At 44.7% G+C, this 25,625-nt stretch overlaps 1 protein-coding gene across 17 annotated transcripts in view; it reads right to left on the minus strand.

Moving 5' to 3' along the window:
- LOC146796177 (uncharacterized) overlaps positions 1-25,625 on the minus strand; it is a 1,057,178-nt gene that overhangs the window by 685,519 nt on the left and 346,034 nt on the right. For 16 of the 17 annotated variants that reach the window (XM_085628595.1, XM_085628592.1, XM_085628583.1 and 13 more), the window contains exons 10-11: positions 16,366-16,492; positions 12,286-12,414 (exon numbers count right to left, since the gene is read on the minus strand). In XM_085628595.1, coding sequence (XP_085484721.1) covers positions 12,286-12,414; positions 16,366-16,492 — 256 coding nt within the window. The remainder of the gene's footprint in view (positions 1-12,285; positions 12,415-16,365; positions 16,493-25,625) is intronic. The other variant, XM_085628582.1, reaches the window with a different exon arrangement.

Consider the following 25,625-nt stretch of genomic DNA (forward strand, 5'->3'; position numbering starts at 1 on the left):
CGGGCCTTGGTTGTGTAGGGCTTTGTGTGCGTGGGTGAGGAGCCGGAAGGTAATTCTCTTGTTGACCTCCACGGCCTGGTCGCCCCCACGCTGCCCGCCTGCTCTGCCTGCCTCCTTACCTGCTGCCTGCCCGACCTCGGATCCCCGGTGCCCCAGCTGCCGCAGGGCCGCCCGACCTCGGATCCCCGGCGCCCCAGCCGCCGCAGGGCCGCCCACCAAGCCTGCATAGGTTTTCCCGCCGTTCCCTGCCGCGACCCCGCCCCCCCGCCTGCCGATTGGCCCCCGCGCTCCCCGCCTCCCAGCGGACCCTCCCTCCCGGCTCCCTTCTTATGACGCCCCCTGAGCGACCGCGCGCAGCGGGAGCACCGATTGAGCGCCGAAGGTGCGCCAAAGGTAAGCCCGTCCGCGCCTGGACCGCGCCCCGCGCCAGGACCCCATAACACCTTCAACAGGTAATGAACCTCTTTCATGACAACATGAAGAACTTGTCAAGTCCTGTTTTGGGACCAGGAAGTACACCAAATATAGATCAGACCCTCTACTGAAGATGACCCTCATCTGCAAGAAATTAGATTGCTATTTGGGAGTTGGGTTTGACTACTCACCACAAGGAATAATAACAACTATTGTCAGAGTGAGCCCTCAAAGTTACTAAATTAACCTGAGCTCCACCCCCTGGTAGCTTTGGCACAAAGCAGAAAGGCTCAACTTATGTGTAAAGTATTCAGTACCAAAACAGTAATACAATTAAAATGCAAAATATTAAAAACTCCAAATTCAAATAGAAAAATCGAGTATGACAGCGATGACGAAGTATGGGCCGGATACAGCAACCAGGTATTTCCTGGTAAAAGATTTAACCTTCGAAGTTTAATCTTTTAAGTTACAATCCACCACAGGAGTACACTTCTAAAGCCCCTCCAAGACCCGTGGTGAGGTACTTGGAGACTAACAGGATGTCAGGCCGAGGCCAATAACAGGTTATAGTCCAGGTGCCACTGATCAGTTACCGGAAAGGCTTTTTTCAGCTTGTTGAATCCCTATAGCTTGCACAGGTGTTCTGCTTATGGCCTTAGAGTCCACTTATTTGTCCTGGATATGAGTTAACAGATCCAGTCCTTCAGGGCTCCTCTCGGGTCACAAACAGCAGGTCCGGCCCTCTTCTTTTCTTTCTCAGGTCCAGGACTGTTCTGAAGTGGGTGTCCAAAGATGTCACATTTATGCCTGGAATGAGGTAGTGGGTGGGAATGACTCATGGGCAAGCACTAACCAATGGAGTAAAAGTTCTCTGGCCAATCCTACCCATTTAAGGCATTTCTTTCAAGATGGTTAAAGTCTTCAGCCACACTAAACCTGGGCTCTAAAGGCTACAAGTGTACTAGGTAATCCTAGCATCCTCTCACATCTAACACTAAGATCCAGTTTGGAGCAGCCTCTGTCCTACAATAAACCTAGATAATGAAGTCTGATAGAACTGTATAGACATCCAGTTTCCCTTCTTTTCAAAGTGTGCCCCAAAGGGTTATATGTAACCGAGCAAAGTGTCAAGCATGATTTGACACTTAAATGTCAAAAAGCCTGCTCACAACCCCTCCAAACTGCATATTCTGGGAGGTTCAGAGGAGTCATCTTTGCCTATTAAGGTCAGTTTACCGTTTACTCCTGGGAGGCATTTCACACCTGCTTCACGCTTGTTCAAATGCTAATTACTGGCTGGCAGTAGTTAGAGAACAAATGCAAATTTAGCATCCATCAACTTCAGGCAGGGAACAGTTACGTTTCTAAAAATTACCTTTGTTTAATATTTATTAAAAATCCGACTTAACTATTGAATTGGATTTTTAATAACTATTAAAATAGCAGTTCAATTATTTTTCTAGGTAGCCCCATTTCCGAGATACAATTTTAGTATTTTAATCTGCACTCTGGGTTTCTTTATGGGTCAGCCTGCCTTCCTACAGTGAAATTAAATTTGAGGTGCTAGTCACTATAATCACATGTTTAACATTACATCTTTATATGTCCTACTTTTAAAAACCATGCAATTATAAATGTGCCTAATTAACCATGTTTAAAGGGGGAGCACAGGTTATTCACTGCTGGTTAGCATGGTTAAAATGCACAGAGTTCTAATGCCAGCAAAATATATGATCTGGCAAAATGCAAAAAATAAGGGGTGCCTACAAAGAAATTATCTTCTTACCAGTAACTCCAATTTTCCAGCATTAAACTCTTGTATATTTATATGCTTGAATCATTCCCCGTCGTCAGGCTGGGATTCCCTGGTACATTGAAATAGCAGTAAACCGTGTTAAAATGGCCATAGGCCTAAACAACCATTTTAATTTGGTAGCACATTCACCTCATCTGTGGCAACCTGCACTTCAGTCAATGAGGTGGAAGCACCAGCACTCGTCCTACCCCTAGATGCCAGATACAATATCACCGAAGGTAAGTAACTTGCTGATCTGATAGACAGTTCTAGCTGCAGATTCCTTACCTTACAATAGATACCCAAGCAATGCCTTCCCTAATGTGGGTCTGCAAAGCCAATTTAAATCAAAGCCCTGTAGGACCGAACGGACAAAGTGCTTGTCGCAAAGGATCCCACTGTCAAGGTAAACATGTCCAAAGATACCCATGTTGCTGCTTGACAGATGTACAGGACACGTACTCCGCGCGCTAACGCAGTGGTTGCAGCCTTAGCTCTGGTTGAATGAGCATGTAAACCCTGAAGTGACTGCTTCTTGGGCAATGCATAGCAGATCTTGCTGACACAGAATACTTTGTGAGAATACTATCACACTGCCTTGGCATTGGTGCAAGGCCTCTCACGTGCATAATACAAATGTGTTTTATTATTACATCCATATTGCGACACCACTATCTGGAGAACGCAAACAATGGTAGCCCAGTCACAATCTCGGGCTGAGGCAAGGATGCCATTTTCAATATATAGCCTTTTGTTTCCTAACATAATACAGGAGACACTTCTGCTGATCTCGGGAGGAGGAGGAGGAGGGGGGGTCTCTGCATGTTGAAGTTTTCACCCAGAAGCTAACTGAGGTCTCTGTGAGGGGTGTCCAATTTGTGACCAAGACAGGGTCTTACACTCTCACCCATCAGGTAAAGGGTTTATATCACAAAGACGTGGGTTTTCTGAGCAACCCATACATCCACACCAGAGACACAAGGGGTAGCCTCATAGGGGTACGCTCAATTTTTATAACCTATTATATGTATGCATATGTAACCTTTCTCAATAAGATGGTGGAACTCTTTGTTTTATTCTCTGTATCGACATTCATTATAACTTTCATCTGCTTCTGTCTATCAATCCTCACAGCCCATATATTTTTTATACAAGAATCACTCTGGTTTAATAAATATTGAAAACGCCCCTTGATGTATTCTATATATATTTCTCGGAGCGAAAAAAAAACCACGAGTCACTAGGTGAAAGTTTGAAATCTGTCACTATGGTTCCTGAGGGAACAGAGTTGTCATGTTCAGTGGTTGCCAGAACTGTTCGCTCCCTGTTTACTTTTTGGGGGGAGGGGCTAACAGGGGCACTGCGAGCTAGCTGGTCCAAGGGACGACATGTCCTGTGGAGGTGCATAGAATCAGTCTGGCACCACCCTACGTTTATGTCGTCCGCAAATGTGCAGTTCCTACTAATTAGTGGAAAATACACAACACCCTCACAGCTACCAAACTGGGTTACCGTAATCCTGATAATGATGGGTTTTGCAGAATTTTACGTCAGGTGTTTGGGCAGAGACAATTCAGCCCTCAGCCATGTGTTCACAAATGAGACTTCATACTGCTTTCCATGAAGCAGCTGCAAACTGGGAAAGGCTGTGTAAGATGGCCGCCACGGAGGAGCTCGTCTGAGGAGCTCCGGGACGTGGGATTCACCTTTAGGTGGTTATCCCTGTGTATCCCGGTCTGTTGCCATACATCCTCCCCTCTTCGGAGCACCCTAGAGTTGGGCGGGTGGTCGCCATCGCAGCGACCTGCTCTTACCTATTTGCGCAGCCCTCCAGCAGGATCCGTCACGGAGGCTTGATCCCGTGACCTCCGGCGCTGCGTCTATCAGCCGTCCCTGGGATGGGGCGGCGGCCCGATTGCTGATTGCGGTGACCGGAAGGCTGGAGCCACTCGTTGCTTTCCCGTGGCTGAGAAACGGTGGACCCCTGGACCGCGGGTGGCGCTGATACACTTTCGGCGCCGGGAGGCGTTGGCGTTTGCCTCTCGCTCTTGCCGCTGCCCTGGGCTGCCTCTTCACGGTGGGAGCCTGTCATGCTCGTAAACAGGTGGGGTATCCCTTGCTATTTGTTCCCCCCCCTCCGCCTTGCAGTTTCTTACATTGCGGGTGATCGAAGGGGACCGGGGTCTGTCTGTTGATATCACCGGGGAGTCTGAGCGCTGTATGGTGGGACGCGCTCTGCTCATTGCTTTGACCACATTGTTGACACCTGGGCATTGCGTGAGGCTGCACTTATGAAACGGTGTCTTTCTGCTCCCATGACTACATGAAGCAATTTTTGCCACTTTCTTTTGTCTGGGGACCTGATTGCCCCTGTTTGCGGCGACCATCTTATTTCGGTGATGGTGCTGGCTACTCCTCCTCCCTGGTCCCTCTGTTCAGACGATCTTGGAAACAGAAAGGAGCCGTCTCATTCGTCACCAGTTTAGCTTGGTGGCCATCTTGGATTGGGATGTTGTTCTAATAGCCACTCACAGTTTGGTGGCCATCTTGGAATGGGAAGTGAAGTCGAATGAATACCCATACATATTGACTGTGCTTATTAAGATTCTATCGCCTGGAGAGTCAGAGCGCTGTTGGCGGGGCGCGCTCTGCTCATTGCTCTGATTGCATTATTGGTGCCTGAGTATTGCTTGAGGCTGCACTTGAACGGTTCTTGTTGCCCCGCTGTCATGCCTCGAGAACGGACGGGTGCGAAGGTCCAGTATATAAGGACTTGAAACGCGGACGAACGCGCTTAGCGTTCTAGCTCCAAGCCCTGTTTCCGTCTTTGGCTCCCATTGCCTGACTTCCGTTTTGTGATTTCCTGTTTCCTGTCCCGGAGGCTCCGTAGTCCGGTACAGTTGTTCTAGCGAGTATAGTGAAAGTCTCAGCGGCAGTGTTGTGGGCGTTTGCGACGCCGTTGCAGTTCGTTCGCCTTTACCTTGAGCTGCATGGTTCCTGGTGTCTCAAGAGTCTCATCTCCCTGTTTCGCCGCTCCCACGAATTTCCTGCTGCACCGCGGATCCACTCACATCCCCGTCATCCGAGTGAGTGTGTCTGCGCCATTCCTTCGTTTCCGTATAAACCTTTGCCTAGCTCTTTGTTTGGTGGTCTTTGTCTGCTCTTAGGCAGCACCCCTACCTTCCCCTTTTTCTGGTTTACGTTAGTAGTTAGTCCTTCACCCTCCCTATACTTGTGGGTCCTGTTTAGGGGTGGTTTGTTGCGTGTTGAAGTGGATTTGGATGCGCTCGTTCTTCCGCGCTGTATCCTGGTAGTCTACTGCTAGCATGGTTCTGTCGCCCCATGGGCAGAAGGGATATCTAGCGTGAACCACCGTGCCACAATCTCATCAGCGACAGAAGAAAACGGTAACAGCGCTGTGCGCTGCTTTATTTTGTTCTCATCTGGACAGTAAAGAGGGGGGCGTAATTTGTGATGTTTCTTTCCTAGGATTACGTATAACCATTGAAGTGCAACACTAGCCACACCACAACTCCACCCTTCTCAGGAGAACCCTTCCAAAGAACCTGTGAGTTTAGCATAGTGGGAAGAGGGAAAGTGCATACATTTAGGAAGAGTTAGTAATAACCCTCTGTTGCTTGTGATATAGAATGTTCCAGAGTGAAGCCATCAACTAATCCTGTTCCACATTCGAAGTACCTGAACTTTGCGGAGTATTGCCCAATCCTGTTCCACATCCGAAGTACCTGTACTTTGGTAGGCAATAATACAGAATGTACTTCCTTTAGACATGAAGGGGATGTGTGTTGTTCATAGTTAACCCACTCTTTATATTACAGCGGAGTATTGCCATCTCTTGAAGTCCTCTTCAACCATCCATTCAACCATCCATAAACCGGACCCCCTTCTTCCCTTGTTTTGTTTCCCTGTTTTCCCCTGGTGTGTCATCCGAAACTCTAGTGTTTGATAGAGTCGGAGAACCACAGGGGAAGATTGAGGCATACTCTACTGGTTCCTGACGCTCCTGCAGAAAGCTCTCAAATACATTACACCCTATGGCTTCCGGAAGAATTCTTTGCCACTTTGTGTTTTTGATCTGGGGTCCTGATTGCCCCTGTTTATGACGACCGTCTTATTCCTGTGAGGTAGCTGGCAACCCCTCCTCCCTGGTCCTTCTGTTCAGAATATCTTGGAAACAGAAAGGAGCCGGCTCAATCGTCACCAGCTTAGTGTGGTGGCCATCTTGGAATGGGTTGCTGTTCTTATAGACATTCATATTTTGGTGGCCATCGTGGAATTGGAAGTGAAGGTGAAGGAATACCCATACATATTGGCTGTGCATATTTAGAGAAAATTAATTTCCTCACCCCTGCCTTTGGTTTGCCTCCGAGAGTGGTCTTACTGTCGACACCAACTCACACAGCTTTTTGGTTAGTTGTCTTCCCACTCTATGGGGCCAGATTTCCTCACGCTATCACCATCCTCCCCCCACCATCAATTCACATCCTTGGCTCAATAGTCACTTTCCTCACAATGGTTCTGATTCCGGATCCCTCTGGTTCCAACGCTTCTATCATCAACTACCCACCCAACTAATCGAAAAATGCAGCCAAGAAATATAAACATCACCTTCTTAAGGCCTGGCCCGAAACTTTAATCTCTGATGTCTACTTTTCCACTATCAGCGGTACAAAAGTCAATGACCTTATTTTCTACACCAGGAAAAGAGCTTGCTGGCGAAAAGTCTTCTACTCTTTGCTCCGAATAACAAGCGACATGAAAACACCACATGGTATCAAGCTCACAACAGCCCCTTCGTCCTCTCTCAATTCCACCATAACCCTCTATAACAATGGTATCATCCTAATCCAAGCGTCTAATGTCAATCTACTTAAGATAACCAACATCTTCCCGTTACTCAAAACCGCGGCTTCCTCGAAACCCAATGTCACCCAGACACACCCTAAAATCTCTCAGGTCCCGGCGAGTCCACTCCCTGCTACGTTAGGAAGTCCTTTTCCACACCTCCCTCTAAATCATGCCTCACCACCTGTTCACCACAGAGGGGTCTCATTCCAGGTTGCTGCACCCCAACTATTGAGTCCAGACGCACATCTAGCCAGGGCGAGCCTAGCGGGCACTCGAGCAGAGGGTACCCATGATATTCATCTTGCCTTGCCTCCAATCATTGAGTCCTCATCCCAGATTGCTGCACCCCAACTATCGAGTCCCGACGCACATCTAGCCAGCCCGTGCCTATCTGTTCCCCGAATAATGAGCACCCTTGATATGCATCTGGCCTATTAAGAGGCTAGAATCCAAGCAAATGCCCTCCACCGAACATGACCAGTCAACGTCAAGCAATCTGTTGAGTCCTTGTCCTAACCCTCAGCCTAACGATCACTCCCCCCTCACCAAGACACCTTCCTCAATTTTAAAAGCTCTTGGATCTCAGTCAGACTCAGTGGACCATCTTCCTCCACAGGATCTCCTGCCCACCACCTCGGACATTGCTGATAGTCACCGAGACCTCCCCCTACTGATAGACTCCCTTTCACACTCTCCTCCTCTCGCTCAACACACTGATTTGGCGGCTCACCTAGATGAGATTTATCTTCAGTTACACCTTCTAACGTCTGAGCTACATGGCTTGAAAGCCCTCTCAGATGACCTTTTCCCCATGCTAAGATCTTTCCTCACCGCTGCCAACCGGTCCAATGCTCCAACTTGCGATAGATACTCATGGGTCAAGCCTTTACCCTCCTCCATCTTGAGATCCATTCCCGTACCTAATGACTCCTCCCGCCCTAGAAGATATGTGACCTACCTTGCGTCCTCAGAGCTACAGGACCTGCTCAATTCCTACCCTACCTGGTCCAACCCTAACAGGAGCCCGCCGAGACAAATACAGCCCATTCTTTCTAACCCAAATAGAGGACCGCCTGTCAATCCCAGAGGCAGTAATAAAGCCAACCTCACTCACGTGAATATCACCCAGACTCCTCCTTCCACAAAGCCACTACGAATTAAATGTGTACTTCTAAATTGCAGATCAGCCAGTAAACACGCCACTGATATCTTCGATCTCATACAACACTTGGACTTAGACGTTATCATCCTCATTGAAACTTGGTTAAATCCCGCTTCCACTCATGATATTATTAGGTTAGATAGAGTTGGGAAACAGGGTGGGGGCTTAGCCTGTATTCATAGAAACTCACTTTCGATCTCTCCCGTTGAGTCCTCTGCGCCCTCCTCTTGTGAATATCTTTGTCTCAACATCTCAAGTAAGAACCTACCAGTCTGCAAACTCCACACTTTCTACCACCCCCCTGGAGACAATCTCCCCTTCATTGAGGAATTATTTGAAATCATTTCTAGCAATGTAGACTCAGCCGTGCCCCAAATCTTCCTCGGTGACTTTAATCTGCACTGGGCAAACTCCATAGACCCTGCAGTTTCAAGCCTTAAAGCCTTTCTAAATGATCAGGATCTGACCCAGCACTGTGACCAACCAACCCATAATAAAGGAAAAATTCTTGACCTCATTATTTCGAAGGGGCAAACCGTCTCATTGGATTCTATTACCCCATGTGACTGGTCTGACCACCACTACATCCTTTTTTTTATCAACAAGGAGGTACAGTTATGGAGGGCCCAACCAACAAAATCAAAGATATGGAAAAGGGACCTCAGACTAGTAAATCATGTTGAGCTAGCAGCCCTCTGTACATCGACCCTTGACGCTCATGCGGACTTGATGGAGGTGCAGTTACTCACTGACTCCTATAATGTGACCATCTCCAACATCATGAATGACATTCCACCACTCAAACACAAAAATGCCTCCTCCAAAATATCCAAACCATGGTTTAATGAAAACCTAAACACGGAACGTCGCAATCTTAGGGCAGCTGAACGCTCCTGGAGATCGAATCCCTCCACGCACCAACTTAAACTCCTAAGAGACGCTAGGAGCGTTTACTACAAACAAATCAGGAACGCCAAGTCTAATTATTTCAGACACCAATTAGATCAAGCGGCAAACCGCCCTAAGAAACTTTTCGAATTGGTCAAACAACAATCAATTGTAGGTCCTAACCTATCGGAACCTGGAAGCAGTCCACCCTTATGTGACGATCTCGCCTCTTTCTTCATTGAGAAATCTAAACTCATATCATCCGACCTCGCTGCTAAGAATACTGGTCTCCTTTCCTCCAGGGCAGCCTCTTCACCTGTCCTCTTTGAAAAGCTCAACTCTACCCCCCTGATCCCTAAGAACAATGCATCCTGGGACACCTTTACCCCGCTCAGTGAACAAGACATCAAAAAGATTCTCCTGAATATCAACCCTTCCAATCACTTCAGTGACCCGTTACCCCCATCCATTTTCAAGGAAATCAAGAACGCACTCATCCCCACCTGGACAAGGATTGTAAACGCGTCTCTGTCACAAGGCACAATCCCTGAGTGCTTAAAAGCCGCCCAAGTATCCCCCATACTAAAAAAACCTAATGCGGATAGGACTGACCTCAACAATTTCCGACCTATCTCCAACATACCCACCCTTGCGAAACTCCTTGAAAAATGCGTTCAATTCCAACTCTGTGCTCACATTGAGAACTACCAGCTCTTGGACCAACATCAATCTGGCTTTCGGAAGGGGCATAGCACTGAATCGGCACTCATTCTTGTGATTGATGACATTCTAAAGATTCTCGATCAAAATGAATCCTGCTTCCTGATCCTTCTTGACCTCTCCTCTGCCTTCGACACGGTCAACCATGACAACCTCTTAACCATCCTGCAAAACAGGATGGGTTTTGGCGATCAGGTGTTACAGTGCTTCTCGTCCTTCCTCCATCACAGATCGCAAAGAGTCAAGGCAAATCACTCTCTCTCCAAGCCCTCGCCTGTTCTCATGGGGGTCCCCCAAGGATCCGCTTTATCCCCTATCCTCTTCAACCTTTTCTTGGAACCATTAGCTAATGCACTGAACTCCATGGATATTCATTTCCACATGTATGCCGATGACACACAACTCTACTTGAAAATTTCATCCCCTGAAAACCTAATATCACTCAACTCCATCCTGATGTTTACTCAAAATTGGCTAACTGTGAACCATCTCCTGCTCAACACCTCAAAAACAGAATTCTTGCTCGTCTCCCCTCTGAATTACACCCCCAACCTTGACCTCTGGATGAGTCACCTCACTGCGTTCAACTGCACTCTGCTCATCGTAAACTCTGCCAAATCTCTAGGAGTCACCTTAGACAAGAACCTGAATATGAAAAATCATATCAGCAACACATGTAAAGGAGCAAACCACTTGATAAGGACATTAAGAAACATCAAACCTTTCCTTCCACTTAAGGAGTTCAAGCAGGTGGTTCAAGCGCTTGTCCTACCGAGGCTAGATTACGGCAGTGCTACCCTTTGTGGCCTGCCCAAATACACTCTGGCTCCGCTAAGGGCCTCACTGAATGCTGCTGCGAGATTGGTTACAGGCACCAAACGCAATGAGCGCATTTCGCCATTCCTAAAATCTCTAAATTGGCTCCCCTATGAAGCACGAATCCAGCTAAAAATTGCCACGATGACACACAAAGCTATCCACTTCAAGACGCCCAGGTATCTGGCGCAAAAACTTGAACTATCTTGTGGTGTAAGAGACTCTAGAAGCGCTACTACCTTACTCTTGAAACCACCTATCCTTAACAAAAAAAGAACCTCTAACAGAGCCTTCTCTGGCGCGGCTCCTAAGATATGGAACTCTCTTCCTCCAGAAATACGCAGAATCACCAGAACAACGGTGTTCAAGCTGGAAGTCAAAAGATTCCTGTTGAATAAACTCCTCCAGTAATTGGACTAAACCCTGGGCCCGTTGACATTGTTCTTTCTTCCTTGTCGTTACACTGTACTGTGCTTAACATATCTTCCATGTGAAGTCTCGTGCACTTTATGATTCTTTTGTGTATTTTACTTGTGATTGTTACGTTATTAGCCTTTCTGTTCTAATGTGATTGTTAAGCGCTCTGATATCCCTTGGGATCTTGTTCGCGCTATATAAAACTTTAAATAAATAAATAAATAAATAACTTGTTAGATTGTTTTCATTCATTTAAATGGAACAATATAAAAGGAAACAGTGCTGCCAATGCACACACATGTAAGGTGAGAATGTTCTGTGTAATACAGCTTAGCTAAACTGGCTAGGCAGTTCGGGCTGTACTGTTCCCATGAGGCACAGGGTCAGACTGATTTGCATATAGCCAAGTCTGAACTGGGGTGGTGGAGTGAGCTAAAGAATGATGATGGATTAAACCCATATCAGTTGACTGGGGGTGAGTGTTTGATTTGCTCAAACGCTCCGTCAATCATCCCCTTTGGTATCTCTTAGCTAAACTGGGGGCACTCCATGTTTATTTGCCACTAGAAAGTAAAAAGTAATTTGCACTCACTACCATTTTTGGACTGAAAGAGCCTTTTGTTTGAAAAGGTAGGCCGTTACAAATACCAAGTTTCTCTGCTGTGCCATGGGGGGAAGTTAAGACTTTGATTATTGTCAGAGACCTTTATATGTTTTTTTCACTTCATACTAGTTCTTCAGTGGGGCTCTGCCTATTTCCTGTGCTATCTCCCATCTCATGCCTTTTCCTAGCTACTCACCATCTCAAATTCCTGATTCATCGGCCACCCATGATGTTAAGGATTCATCACCAAGCCCCACCTCAAAATCGCTTTTTATACTACCTCTGCTATGTCTTTACTCAGAATAAACCATGCCAGCAGAGGGACACATCTTCTTATCAATCCCCTACGTACTCACTAGGTAGGAATTTCTTGTATAATGAGTCAAGTGATTTACTCACTAGTGTTGGTATCAAACCTACCACAATACAGTAAAGTAGACATACGAGGAGGATATACATGATGGATAAAATATTGTGGGGAGGGGCAAAAAGGGAAGCAGTCTTCAAAGACCCATCAAGAAACAGAAAATGGAAAGCGAGGGCTTGCACTTAGCCATACAAACATAACAGCTCTGAATCAGACCCAGTAATGCCCACCTCCTAAACTACTGACACCGCTGCTTCTGCTGGAAGTCTCTCTCTCATTCCAGATTCCAGGACTGTCACATTCCCAGTAGTGCTGCTGATGAATCCAGGATAAAATGCCAGGTTTTGGTACAGGACAACCTAGAGGGAGAAAATGCATAACCATTTACAGAAATGAATACATTGTGCTAAGTCTGAAAAAAAAGTTGCTTAGAGAATGGACACCAGCAAGGATAGCGGTAGAGCAGATTAATTCCTGTCAAGCTGGCAAACCACAAGACTGAAGGTAAAGGGTGGAGCACATCTGCATTTTAAACAAGATGCCAAGTAAGGTGTATGGTCATTCTTCAAAATTAGGTAAGGTAATTAAAGGAGAAGATGGAGCAGAATTGGGTATCCTGAAAGAAGACATCTCAAGAGACATGAAGAAGAAAATGAAAGACAACACTAAAAATACCAATTTGTTTAGTTCCAAGTTAGATGAGAGATTTATAGTTTTTAAAATGATGGAACAGAAATATGTACTTCTCAGAATAATTATTAGCATTCTACTAGGGGAAAAAGAGGTTTTGCTTTTCTCACGTTAACTGGTCAAAGAAAATTTCAGAGCGCACAAAAGACAGATAAAATCTCTGAATATCTGTTTTGTCTTGGCTTTAAATATTCCATCAGGCAGATTTATTAAAACAAAGAGAGAACCTACCAACACTATGATTAAAGGAGAGTCAAAAACCTTTCCCTCTCATCACAGAATTCCAGAGGTTTCAAAGAAAAAAGATTTTGAAAGTTTCCAGGGAGAGAAAGTCTATTATATGGAGGGGCACTAATTTCAGAAAATTGTCTGCTAAGTCTAAGGAAATGACATGACGGGAAAATCGACAGTATTAAATACAATACAAGAAAAGCTTGAGATCATCCTCCATAACGACTGTATTAGGAGTGATAACTGACATAGCAAGATTCTTGCATTCATATGTATTCCTATGTAACTTATTTGGGTATGATGACAGTGGTAATTTATTTTGGGAAGGGAGATCTGCTTTGGAGTCTTGCATACCAATGTTGACTTTGCCACTATGAATTCACATATGATTTTTAAGTTAATATATTTCCTTTTGAATACCAAAGAAAGCAGTGCAGGCACTTGTTGGTCAAGTCTAGTTCAGCAGGGTTTTTTTGCAAGCTACTCTTCATGGACAGTCATCTGTGAGGACCTAGTCAGCACAAGGGGCAGAGCACCACAAGATTAATTCACAGTTGCTCTGCATAGTATGCAAATTATGCAGAGGTGCTGTGAACATCACTGGCAGTCGTACTTCTGTCTGAAGCCAAGGATAGGCACTGGTACGCTTAAGTGGGTACAGTGTGGTGAAATTAATGTTGGTGGCAGAGAGTGCACAAGGCAATATAGACTCTGTATTCCACCATCTATCGTTTTGGAAACAACTAAAAACATGGCTGTTCCAGAAGTGACCGTGAACTGTATCTGACTGCCTGCTGTCATAAGCCCTGGGATGCTAAGGGTAGCCATGCGCTCTATCAAATGTTAATTAATAATAATATTAATAATTCACTGCTATTGATTTGAAGCCATCTGCTTCCTAATATGAGGGCCTGAGTGGTAAGTCACAATGTTGCAGAATTACTTCTAGATGTCATCTATCTTCCTACCGGTTCATGAGCCGTTGACACTCCTCACAATGTCAGGCAAGTGGTAAGGTGAAGGAGAAGAACAAGCTCATAAGTCTGTCTACGTCATACATAGACAGCAAGTATTGTGACTGCACTGCTATGTATTATCAGAAGCAATACTTGCACTATTAGACCATTGGACTGTTTAAGAGTTTTTTAGTATTCAATTTTCTTTTTAAAGATTTGTGGTTTGGTTTGGGGAAACCAGGTTAGAAATTGTTGTAGTTGTTTGGGTGGGTACATATGGAGAATCATCTTTCTGCCTGAAAAGAAGTTTAAGATTCCAACAAGTTTTGGGGGGATGCCAGAGGCAGTAGGTTGATCAGACAGCCATAGAGAAGTTCCAGATGTCCCTTTGTAGATGGTTAGTGGATACGGGGAATGCATCTCGAAACCCATCGGTCGAGGTCAATATTTTTCAGCGGTGTCAGTACTCACAGTTTAGCTGCACTCACAATAGGCATCTGGAAGTCAAGTGGGTATTGACAAGGGCTTTGAAATATGAAATCTTCGGAACCAGCTAATAAGATAGTTCTAATGTTTATGGCAACAGGAAGAGTTTCTCTAGGCGATGAGGCTGAACCCCCAGGGCAGAGATGAAAGTCAAGATTTTTCAAGTCTTCTAGGGAAGCCTGGAGAGATAAGCTTGGGCATCGGGGATGAAGAAGACTCACTGTTATCAATGTCTGAAGGTCATGGAGAAGCTCCGCAACAGAGACAGTGTTGTATATACTGAAGTTGTTGGTGTTTAGAAGTTCCTGAACAGTGTACATTGGATGAGTTCCTCAAGGAAGCTTTCAACTTGTCCTATTCTATGAAATGCTGCATTGCAGTACAGATGTTAGACTGGATTCTGTTGTGAGCCAAACTCTTGGTCCACCTGCCCAATTTGAGTCGGGCAGACCGCCAGGTTTAAGCCAACTGAGTAACATTTACTCTGTCAGTATAAACTTTCCCCTGACGGTCAGAGAAATTATGTGTCTTCGGAGGTAAGCGATTCGAACATCCACCCCACTTAGTGTGGGTGGTAAAATTGCTTTTTTTTCTAGCGGTAAAGGAGAAAGAATACAAATTTTAAGAATGATCCCAACACCATAGGAGCAAACTCCCATGATTTTGGTCACTAGTTTTTTCTTCTTTTACAAAAACAAGCTCCCGCTTTTTAAGTCTGTTTTTGAGAAAGAAAAAAACGTTTTAAAGTTTAGTGTATGCATCTGTCAACAATGACGGACACCAAACTTTTAAATGGCTTTGCATGATCGCAGTTCATACACAAAACATAGACTTCCAGACAGGACCAGCAGTGAACTCTAAGGATGACAGGTAGATTAAAGGAAGGTTGGCAGACATATAGTCCACCCCTACTCTGACTGCTTTTATGCTGCCCGCCAAACTCTAAAAAGGTATCAAAATCAGTAAAAGTAAGGGCAACTCGTATTCTGATTTTATGAGCTGCTGCCAATCTGCAGTTGTGTAGCATGCATTTGAGTGTTTTTGATACGCCGTGAAATTGGTGAAGTGCTTATTTTATTAGGTTATGGGGGTTTTGAGTCAACAGTGAATATTTGTCTTACTTGAATATAGTTATTAAAGCAGTGTTGCATGTATATGCTAACACGTACAAAATTGATATGATATTGTAAATTATTAAGACTATTTTAAACATACTCTTGGTTATCAATGGTCACTTAATATTCAGTCTACTATAAGGTATCGCTTACATAGTCACACATATGACTTTGTATTAAATAATGGCTATGTGTACAAAGGTATTTTAAAGTAAAAGAAAGGCTGAACTTTGTTTAATTTTGTACTGTCGAAAAAGTAATTGCCTGCACTTCTGTTTTCACCCTGGCAGAGAACAATTTCCTGCAATGGTGCTGCTGTCCATCAGCATCTCTGCCAGGATATACATTTAGATGTTTTCTAAAAATACAGATTCATAACATGAATTACAAACTACAAACTAATTGACTTTTTCAATTCCAACTGGTTACCTGGATAACCAATCTGTTACTTACAATGAACAATGAAAAATGCCTTCTGCAATTGTTATTCAGATTGATTTGGCTAATTCATTGGCATTCTTGGCTTGCTTAATTATGATGTTGGTACCCAATCCAAATCATGTATTTCAAAATATACAATATGTTCTACTTTTCTTCTTCCTTTATAACATAAATATCTTTTTATGTTTCTATAAGGTCAACTACAATTAGCTGCTGGTAAGAAAATCGCTCTGATAAACACATATCAAGAACCTTAAAGTTCCAAAGTGATACACATCACAGTATGGAATGAACCATTGCCTTTTATGTTTGTTGCCAGCATTTTAAGACATGAGGGGGGCAGAGGAAGAGCGCCAAGTATTTTACAAAGAGCTTCAGAAAGGTGCTGCACCTATTGAGAGAAGAGTGTCATAGTTGTCTTTCATCACATCCTTGTAGAGTGCTTTTTGCCAGTCTTCTAGACTCTCCCACTCCTCCTTAGAGAAACGAATGGCGATGTCTTCAAATGTGATTGCCTGCTGGAAAAGAGAAGAGCAAACCAGTTAAAAAAAGATCTACAGAAAATGACATTCTGAAGAGTTTAGAACCAACATTTTGCTCAGAGACTAAAAAATGTTTGCTTTCATAGTCAGTGGCATTATCATAATCATTTACCCACTAATTGCTTCCTGCTCCATTAACAGTTTCTCCTTTCATAATCAGTACTTGGTATTTACATAATCATTATTGACAACGTGCATCCTGCTAAGAGATGTATTTCTATCACAAGAATATTCAAAGATGACATCATAATCATGTTTCCCATCACCCGCTTCCTGATCGGAAACTCGACATCTTTAATACTTGCCAATCAAAAATAAAATATGTGCATCCTGAACAAAAATAAGCGTACAATGATGTACATTCTGCTGAGGTTGAAGTGACCTCAGGAAGCAGAACGTAGAACTCATTTTGCAATTCCACTAATGCAAAATACCGGTCATCCTTGTACATCAATTTGAAGCCTTAAAGTAGGTATACCTTTAAATACAGTACTCCAATGATGGTATCTGTAATAGATTCACATGCTTGAATCCTTCCTCTTCATCAAGCTGGAAGGCCCATGGAGGCATTATCAGAGCAGTACAACAAAATCAAATTAGAAAAAGCTTAAAACAGTAGCTTTTTGATGGCACAAAACAGATCTAAACTTTGACCAATGAGGTGAGAGTGCACTGATTTCCACTCTCAAGAGGCAACCACAGTTTTGATTTATAGTGTACTAGTGAAAGGTGTTGTCGGAAATGTAAATATAAACCCACAGTAGAAAATGTAAAAAATGAAAACATGGTGCGAAACAAATCACCAGCAGAAATAACGCAGCTGTACGTGCTGAAAGAACAAGTCAGGCCCAAATCTTGCACTGACCAGAGAAAGATGAAAAGTTTACTTATGGACACAATGATATAGCTACCTTGAAAGAGTTTCAGTTAAGGCCAACTCTGTGTAGTGAGCATAAACATATTTATGGGTTTAGCACACTTCCAAAGAGATTGTAACCTGATTAGACAATGGCCCAGGAAATCAAAATAGCTTAGAACACATGGAGGTTTTAGGTGCACAACGATGAAATTACATTTGCCACAAATGTACATGCATTCACGAGTAGAAGAATGCTTTGCTTGTTGAGCATTGAGGGAAGTGCAATAAAGAGTGTGTAGGGGATTAGGGAAGAGTTTGGGGTTATGAGGTCTTTGTGTTTTTCAGTCTTCAATCAGTAACCTGCATGTCAATTATTATTTGCTGTTTTGTGATAAAGCATTGTGCAACTTGTGTATAAAAATAGCTGCCTGTAGAGCAGCAATTAGAGCTGCCTTTGCATTGCCAAGAGGAGTCGGTGTCTTTATTTTAAAGGTTTTAGTCACCCTGCAACAGTTGGCGAATCAGCAGGAGATCCTTTTTTGCCCCCACCTGAATATGCTCAATTGAAGGAACTGAATGTTTGAAGCCATTTGGCATCTAACTAATCCTGTAGGGGGTGCATTCGCAACCCGCAATGGAAGATCAGCAGTATGGAGGAGGGCATCTTGTCCACTAAGGATTTGCATAGATGTTCCAATGTTGAGTTCAGTTTTCTGATTTTCTGAATGAGGGACTAGAGGCACTGAATTATCTCTTCTGATTAAAGGTTGTTTCCTTTTCGTCTCAAAATGGCATCCAAGAACTGGATGGATGTTGTGGGCTGCAGTAGGGATTTGGACACTTTAGGCTAAAGGCCCAATTGGCTGAACAGCTCTGTGTACTTCATCATGGATACCTCTGCCATCTAAAAAGTGTTTCCCTTGATCAACCATTAACCAGGTGCTGGAAGACTTGGTGCCCTTGTTGAAGCAGGAAACCTGCCATCCGGGCCAGGAGCTTCAAGAAATTCCTTGAACCCGACTTGAAATTGAAAGGCAAAACTTTGAACTGATAATTGCACCAGTTAGGTTTACTCTTAGGAGCTTGGGATGTTTGGAAATATGAAAATAAGAGTCCTTTACATCCAGAAAGGTCAAACTCCCTTTCCTCCAGCAGCTGCGTCAATTTTTACAGTGTTTCTATCCATAAGGATGGTTTTCTTACATACCTGTTGAACTCCAAAAGATGCGTTATCCTGATTTTTCTTGATCAGGAATGATCCAGAGTAAAATCCTTTGTAATGCTGAGATTTGATGACAGGCTCTTGGGCCCCTTTCTCAAGCATACACAGTATTTCTGTCTGAAAAACAGGTAGATGTTCAGGAGGGGAAACGTCCCTTAGGACGAAGACGGAATCACGCTGTGCCTTCACACAGCGCCAGTAACAGAACAAATGCATTTTTAGCACACAATCGTTCTGAACGCAATTCGTTACAAAGACTTGCTTTGGGGGGGGGAGCAATAGTGAAGTTGTGTTGGAATTAAAGTCCAACATCTTCCCTACTGTTGCGCAGACTGAAGTTGGAATAGTAAATTAAAGTATTCCAATGTCCAGCGACCCCGTAATGCAAGTCATTAAAACAACTTGCGAGCAGAACAAATGTGTGCTAAAGAGGAATTTGTTCAAATGACGGAGTTCCAAAGGTATGCATGAAAATCGCATGCAGAATTCCGTCATACATTAGTTCAGGAGACATCTTCCATGGTGCTACTTGAGGGGATCTGTGAACAAATTCAAGTTTGTGCTCATACCTGATTAAGTGCAAAACCCACCTGTCAGAGGTGATGGTTTTCCACTGAGTAGAGCAGGCAGAATCTCTACTATCCACTGGACCCGGAGGGGCAGATGGATGAATCGAAGAAGTCGGGACAGCAACAAGTCACTGGTAGTGAGACTGGATTTCCTATATGTTGTAATCTGTAGTCTTTTTAGGTCGAGGGACCGTCCGGACTGCTGAAGGCAGAACCGGAAGTCCGGAGATCTTATGATGCTTAGAGTGGCTCTCCTCCATTGGCTGGCTTCCTAAACGGATGCCAGCCATTGGAGGAGAGAGCCGTCCCTCCAAATAGGCTCCGTATTTTTCAGATTCGGGGGCGTGTTCCGTGCTCTTCTTTCAACTTTTTAGCCACGCCCTTTTTAGGTCTTGGCTCGGAGGCTGCGCTTGCGCAGTCTCGCTCCGAGACCGAAATTTAATGTTTTGGAGAAGAGGGGCTTGATCCCGCCCCTCTTCTCTCCTCTTCTCCATTGGCTGGCCTCTTAAATGCTGGCCAGCCATTGGAGAAGAGTCTTTGTCTCGCAAAACAAGCCCCGTCCTTTTCGGATTCGGGGGCGTGATTTTTCGCTACTTTTCGCTGGGCGTGTTTTTCTCTCCTCCAGCCAATGGCAAGAGGAGAGAAAAGAAAAACACGCCCCCGAATCTGAAACCGCCGCTGCGTTTCTTTGAGGCATTTCTGCTTCGCCTCGGAGAAAGGCGGCGGTGTTCATGGCTCTCGCTGCCCTATCCTCGCAACCTGGAGCTTGTGGTGAGGTGTGCTCTGATGTTTACGTTTCCAACTCAGGTCACAAACCATAACACGTTTAAATCCTGGTTTCTCCACTTGACACCAACCGTGTGATCTTGCGCAAACCACTTTAACTCCCGGTGCAAAGTTCCGGATTCCCCGGGAACGGTCTAAGCTCCAATATTAAGCCTTATCTTGGAAGACTGCATCCTCCTGCACTGGAGCCGAACTGTTGGGGTCCCCCGTACCCCAGGATGTCCTCGGTGCTGGCAGAGCTGCAGAAAGGAGGTCCAAGGGTCCGTCCCTGCCGCGCCGCTCCTTATGCGCCCTTGGCTCCTCTGTGCACTGCACCCTCAGCTGCAGCGGGTGGAGAACGAAGGATCCGCTGAAGAGTGGGCGCGGTGCCCTGGCACCCCCGGGTCCGCACGGGTCCAGCTGGGAGTGCGAGGTGAGTGTGTGGGGTGCCACAGGTGCACTCTTCTTACCCTGCAGTTAGCCTTGCAGAGCTCTCAGCTATGGCACAGTACTGGTGCTTGACACGGATCCTCCCCCCTACCTTTAAGTACAGTGCATCCGCCCTATCCAATTACAGTGCCATTTCCACCCCCGCGGCCCCTCCCGGCCCCTTGTGCGCTCTATTGTTTGCTAACGAGCTTCTGATGCAATTTAAGAGCCGCCAGACTCTGCCAGGCCGGGAGGATGTGCCTTATTCATGAGGTGCTGCGGTGGCGAACCTTCAAGTCTTCGCACCTCCCACAGTGCCCTCGTGTGATGGGCAAGGCGCTATAGGTCACCCCTCTAAAGGCAGCTCAGTGTGTTGGGACCCTACTGCAAAGAGTACCGTTAAACCCAGGCTGTCATGATTGGGCAGATATAGGCCGCAATCATTACAAGGTCGATATATTTACAGCCATATGTGAAACTCAACCTGTTATCCTTCGGAGATCTATATAATCAGGGCCACTTGAATTATGCGATTCTGCAGCCGCAGCGTTTTCCACATAATTATAGATTTGCCCCATTTGCCACTTGATACATCCACTGCTGTATCTGCAGATTTTAACCAAACAATGCGTCTAGCTGAATCACATCAAACGTTACTAAATATGTGGCGACCCCTGTTTCCGCACAATAGAATGCCACCCGCTAAGGTTGACTGGTTATCCATCCTTCAGTTGTTTATGACCGTATTTGGTTGTTAAACTGGTACCAATGAGGTCAAATCTTTTGCCAGAAAGTGTTAGCAAGTATAAAAAACCACAAAATAATGAAGCAATACTATAAAAAAGTGCCTCATTATACTGCATAGTTGCCTTTTTTGCCTCCTAGTTTGGTCCTCCCTTTCTGCGTCATTCGAGTGGCCTAGGAGATAATAAATATCATAATTCAAATTAGGCATGTCATCTTTCCGAGGTCGATAAAAATAGCCCTGCAGGTGACACAGCCTTTCATCCTTCTGAGGCTGCTAATGTGAAGGACATTCTACTCACTCCCTCCACTGTTCAACAGCAATCTAGATGATACCATGAATGGGGTGGGGGAGGGGGGAAATAAATGCTCTATAATTGTATTATCTTAGCTTTTATTTGTTTCGAGGGTTGTATTCACAATGTTAGCATACACTATACATTGGTTCTTTTCTCTCCGGCAGATCTAGCATCTTTGAGCTTACCCCTTTACTGCACCTCCTTTCAGCACTGAAGTTGGCAGACATAGTGAATGTGGTGCGGCTGTGGTGGGAAGGGAACGTTTGGGAGTACTTATGAGGGGGGAGATTAAAGTTAACAACCTCTGACTGTTCGGGGCAACGCGTTCTGCTTACATGAGGAGTGTGAGCTCAGATGCATGATGGGTCGTGTAGTTTCCTTGGTCCTTGCGAGGGTAGTTAATCCTACCCAGATTGTATTTTTATTACAGGTTCGGATTTATAATTCTCCTGTAAGAATTAGTTAAAAGTAGGGCTACAAGTCTTAGAAGGCACAGCAAAAAACCTGAACTTGGCGAGCTGCTCACGCATGGATCAGGGCACACGAGAACTTAAACAAATTCACCTTCAAAGTCTCCTAAGTAGTCGAGGTCAAGAGGCAGGTCAGTGGGTCCTATAATTCAAACAGAGGACTTAGACTTAGGGCTAGAGCAGCCGACTTTGGAGCCGACGCACAGGGATCGAGTGTCGGCCTTGGTTCAGCATCCTGTGATATCTTAATCTTCCCGTGTTTATAAAAAATGAATGTGTCTTGTGTAAGGTAACTGGTGGTCATTTAAAGCGCTCCAATACCTTCGGGTAGAGGTTGCGCTATATCAACCTGCAAAAAAATAAACAATGGATTTAGGAAGAGAAGGGGGCCGCAGAGGTGGGTGTTCATAGCTCTTTGAATTCACAGCCTGTAAGCGCTTTGTGAATATACACATCGTTAGTTTAAACAAGCGCGCGCCTCGCGCTACAAGTGGGAGGGGTGGGTGGGGAGTGCAAGAGCACACAAAGTGTTTCCCTTGCAGGAGCATTTGAGAGTGATTGAGCTATTGACATTGTAAATAACAATGCAGTTTCTTTAACCCCTCCCCTGCTCATGACGGAGCCATTCCGTCATGAGCCACGGTTGCCGTGTGCTCATGACGGAGTGGTTCCGTCATGCCGCGGCCGTTGGCGGCCGCTCCTCCCACGCGGTGCTGATTCCCCGCCTGTGCGGGCAATTAGCGCCGTGGGCGGAGTCATGACGGAACCACTCCGTCATGAGCACAGCTCAACCGTGGCTCATGCCGGAGTGGCTCCGTCATGAGCACAGCGCCACCGCGCTGCCCCCCAACCCCCCCCAGCGCTGCGGCGGAATTCCCGCCGCAGCGAAGGGGTTAAATCTTTTAAAAACAACAACATAAACAAAAATAATGTCATGAGCAATGCCAATAGCTCTAACTTTAACAATGCAGAGACCATTGCATTGTAAATGCTTGTTTTGGGGTTGTTGTCTTGAGTATGAAAAGGAAGGAGTAGCAGACAATACCGTTACTTTTAGCTGTATGACTGTGGAGCTTGTTTGGAAAGCGGTGAGGTTAAAAACGTCTTCTATATAAGCAGATGTCTCTACCCCTTGCTCCACAAAAAGGCACTTGCCGCCAACGTTGAAACACACCCAGGGAACAAGTAATGTGTGTATTTTCTATAAATGATTGCAGGGCTTCATCCATTTCTGCAAGTTCTCATGATACTTTTACATTTCTTATCAAATGTTAAGAAATGTAAAAGTATCATGAGAACTTGAAATAATATTATTTTCGGTCATGAAGAAATGGAAATGACCGTGTTAATGAGTACCAAAATGTGTTTAGTTAAACATGAGTTATTTAATGCTCATTGATTGCTAATGAAACCACATGTACCAGAATGCCTAGGTTTTTAGAGGCAGGAAGAACAATTGTTACTTACCTGTAAACAGGTGGTTCTCCAGTATTGGTGTCTTTCATAGATTCACATGCTTGAATATTCCCCGTCGTCGGAGTGGGAGTCCCACGGTAAATAATATAGCAATATATACAGCCATAATATATATATATATATATATATATATATATATATATATATATATATTCACTGAAAAAACCATAGGTTTCACACATGTTATAGTTAGCGGAAATTTTACTGATACAAAACCAGTGAAATTCCCCCGTTATAGTTAGTGCAGGCAACTATAACTCACGCGACCGCAATCCTCTGCTGATGCTAATACTGTATTTAGACACTTATTTGCCCATGTCTTCTTCCATACATTTTTAGCTATACATATATTACAAATATTTTTTTTTCATAAAGACACATATGTCATCAGCAGAAGATTGCGGTCGCGTGAGTTATATTTGCCTGCACTAACTATAACGGGGGAATTTCACTGGTTTTTTATCAGTAAAATTTCCGCTAACTATAACATGTGTGAAACCTATGGTTTTTTCAGTGAATTTGCAAGGTTTTTTAAATGCTAATTCCTAACTATAACGTGTGTGAAACCTATGGTTTTTTCAGTGAATTTGTACGGTTTTTTAAATGCTAAGTTACTTTACGCTATTCGTGGCGTGCGCGCCCACTTAATGCAGTTCGTTCCGTGCGCGCAGAGTAAGCACGCGGTGCGCTTCGCGCACCGCGCGCCCACTTTACGCAGTTAGTGCCGTGCACGCACGGTGGGCACGCGGTGCGCTACGCGCACCGCGTGCCCATGTTACGCTAGATGGGCCATGTACGCACGATGCGCTTCGCGCACCGTGCGCACATGGAGGACATATGATGCACTTCGTTTTGAAAGGTAATATTTTAATTTTTCGGGCACCATTTGCACACGGGGTGGAGAGAGTGTGGATAATTTTTTCTTTTATTAGTTTTTTAAAAAATATTATAGTTTATCACACCACTTATAAGCCATGCACAATTGGTGGCCTTCGGCCACCAATTGCACACTGGGTGGGGAGAATGTGGATAGTTTTTTTTTTTTTTATATTTTTTTACCGTACGCGTACGGTAAGCGTAATCCGCGAAATTAGCGAAAAAATAAAAATTCCATTTTTGGCCTTGGGGGATCTTTGGGGACTCCCTCAATATGGCTATGTGTGTTGGAGCTGTCTAAACAGCCCCTTTACATGTTTTTGGGCTTTATTTTAAAACCTAAAGCTCAGTGCGAGAGAGAAAATGGCGGCCGCCGCTTCCTGGTTTCGGCCGATTCGAATGTTTACTAAGATCTAAGAGCCAATCAGAATCACGCTCGCGCACGCCACCGTACGCGTACGGTAAGCGTACCGTAAGCGCACCGTAAGCTGGCTCAGATATATATATTGATTTAAAGGCTATTTTCTCAGAATCTACTGAACAGATTTACACCAAACCTACAAAAGGCACTTCCTTGACCTGAGGACTACCTCTCTGCCAAATTTCTAGTAATTCTGTTCAGCCGTTCGGGCTGTAGCCCTGTCTAAAGGTCCTATGGAAAAATGCATGGGAAAAACGCGTTTTGGGACCCCCCTTTTATCTCAGCCCCCGCTTGACGAATCCCCCCGAGACTTTCAGGGTAGGAGCGGAGCGTAGCGCCCCACCTATTTTGAAAAATTAGCGAGGATTCGTCGACCGGCGCCAAAGTTATTCAAAATAGAATGTTGCGGATTTCCTATGGAAACGTGGTCCTAACTATAACTACCTACTGGCGACCGCCAGTAGGTAATACATAAGTAATCATATAAAACAGAGATATAAGTAAGTAATAACATCAAGAATGTCCCTATATGAAATTTCCATAGAGATACATGGAAAGAGTAAAAAGACATTCGTAGTCTAACTCGGTCATTATGTTAGTCCGAACTCCGGCCAATCAGGCGCCAGCTCCTCTCTAGAACCTTCTCCTCAGAGCTCCTCACCTCAGATTTTCGTAGCACCATAGTGACTCAGAGTGTATGAGGAGAAGAGAGCCTCTGAAGGGAGGAGGGAGGGTCGCATGTGAATCTATGAAAGACACCAATACTGGAGAACCACCTGTTTACAGGTAAGTAACAATTGTTCTTCTCCAGTATTGGGGTGTCTTTCATAGATTCACATGCTTGAATATAGAATAGCTAGCAGTAACAATATCATTGTTTCCATGATCACACAGCTTCGAAATTGTAATGACAATCAATCTTCTTATGCATATGACAGTACTGAATAACTGTAACAGTATAAATGCATCATTATGTCAA

This window comes from Triturus cristatus, chromosome 10, assembly GCF_964204655.1.
Source record: "Triturus cristatus chromosome 10, aTriCri1.1, whole genome shotgun sequence".
Lineage (NCBI taxonomy): Eukaryota > Metazoa > Chordata > Amphibia > Caudata > Salamandridae > Triturus > Triturus cristatus.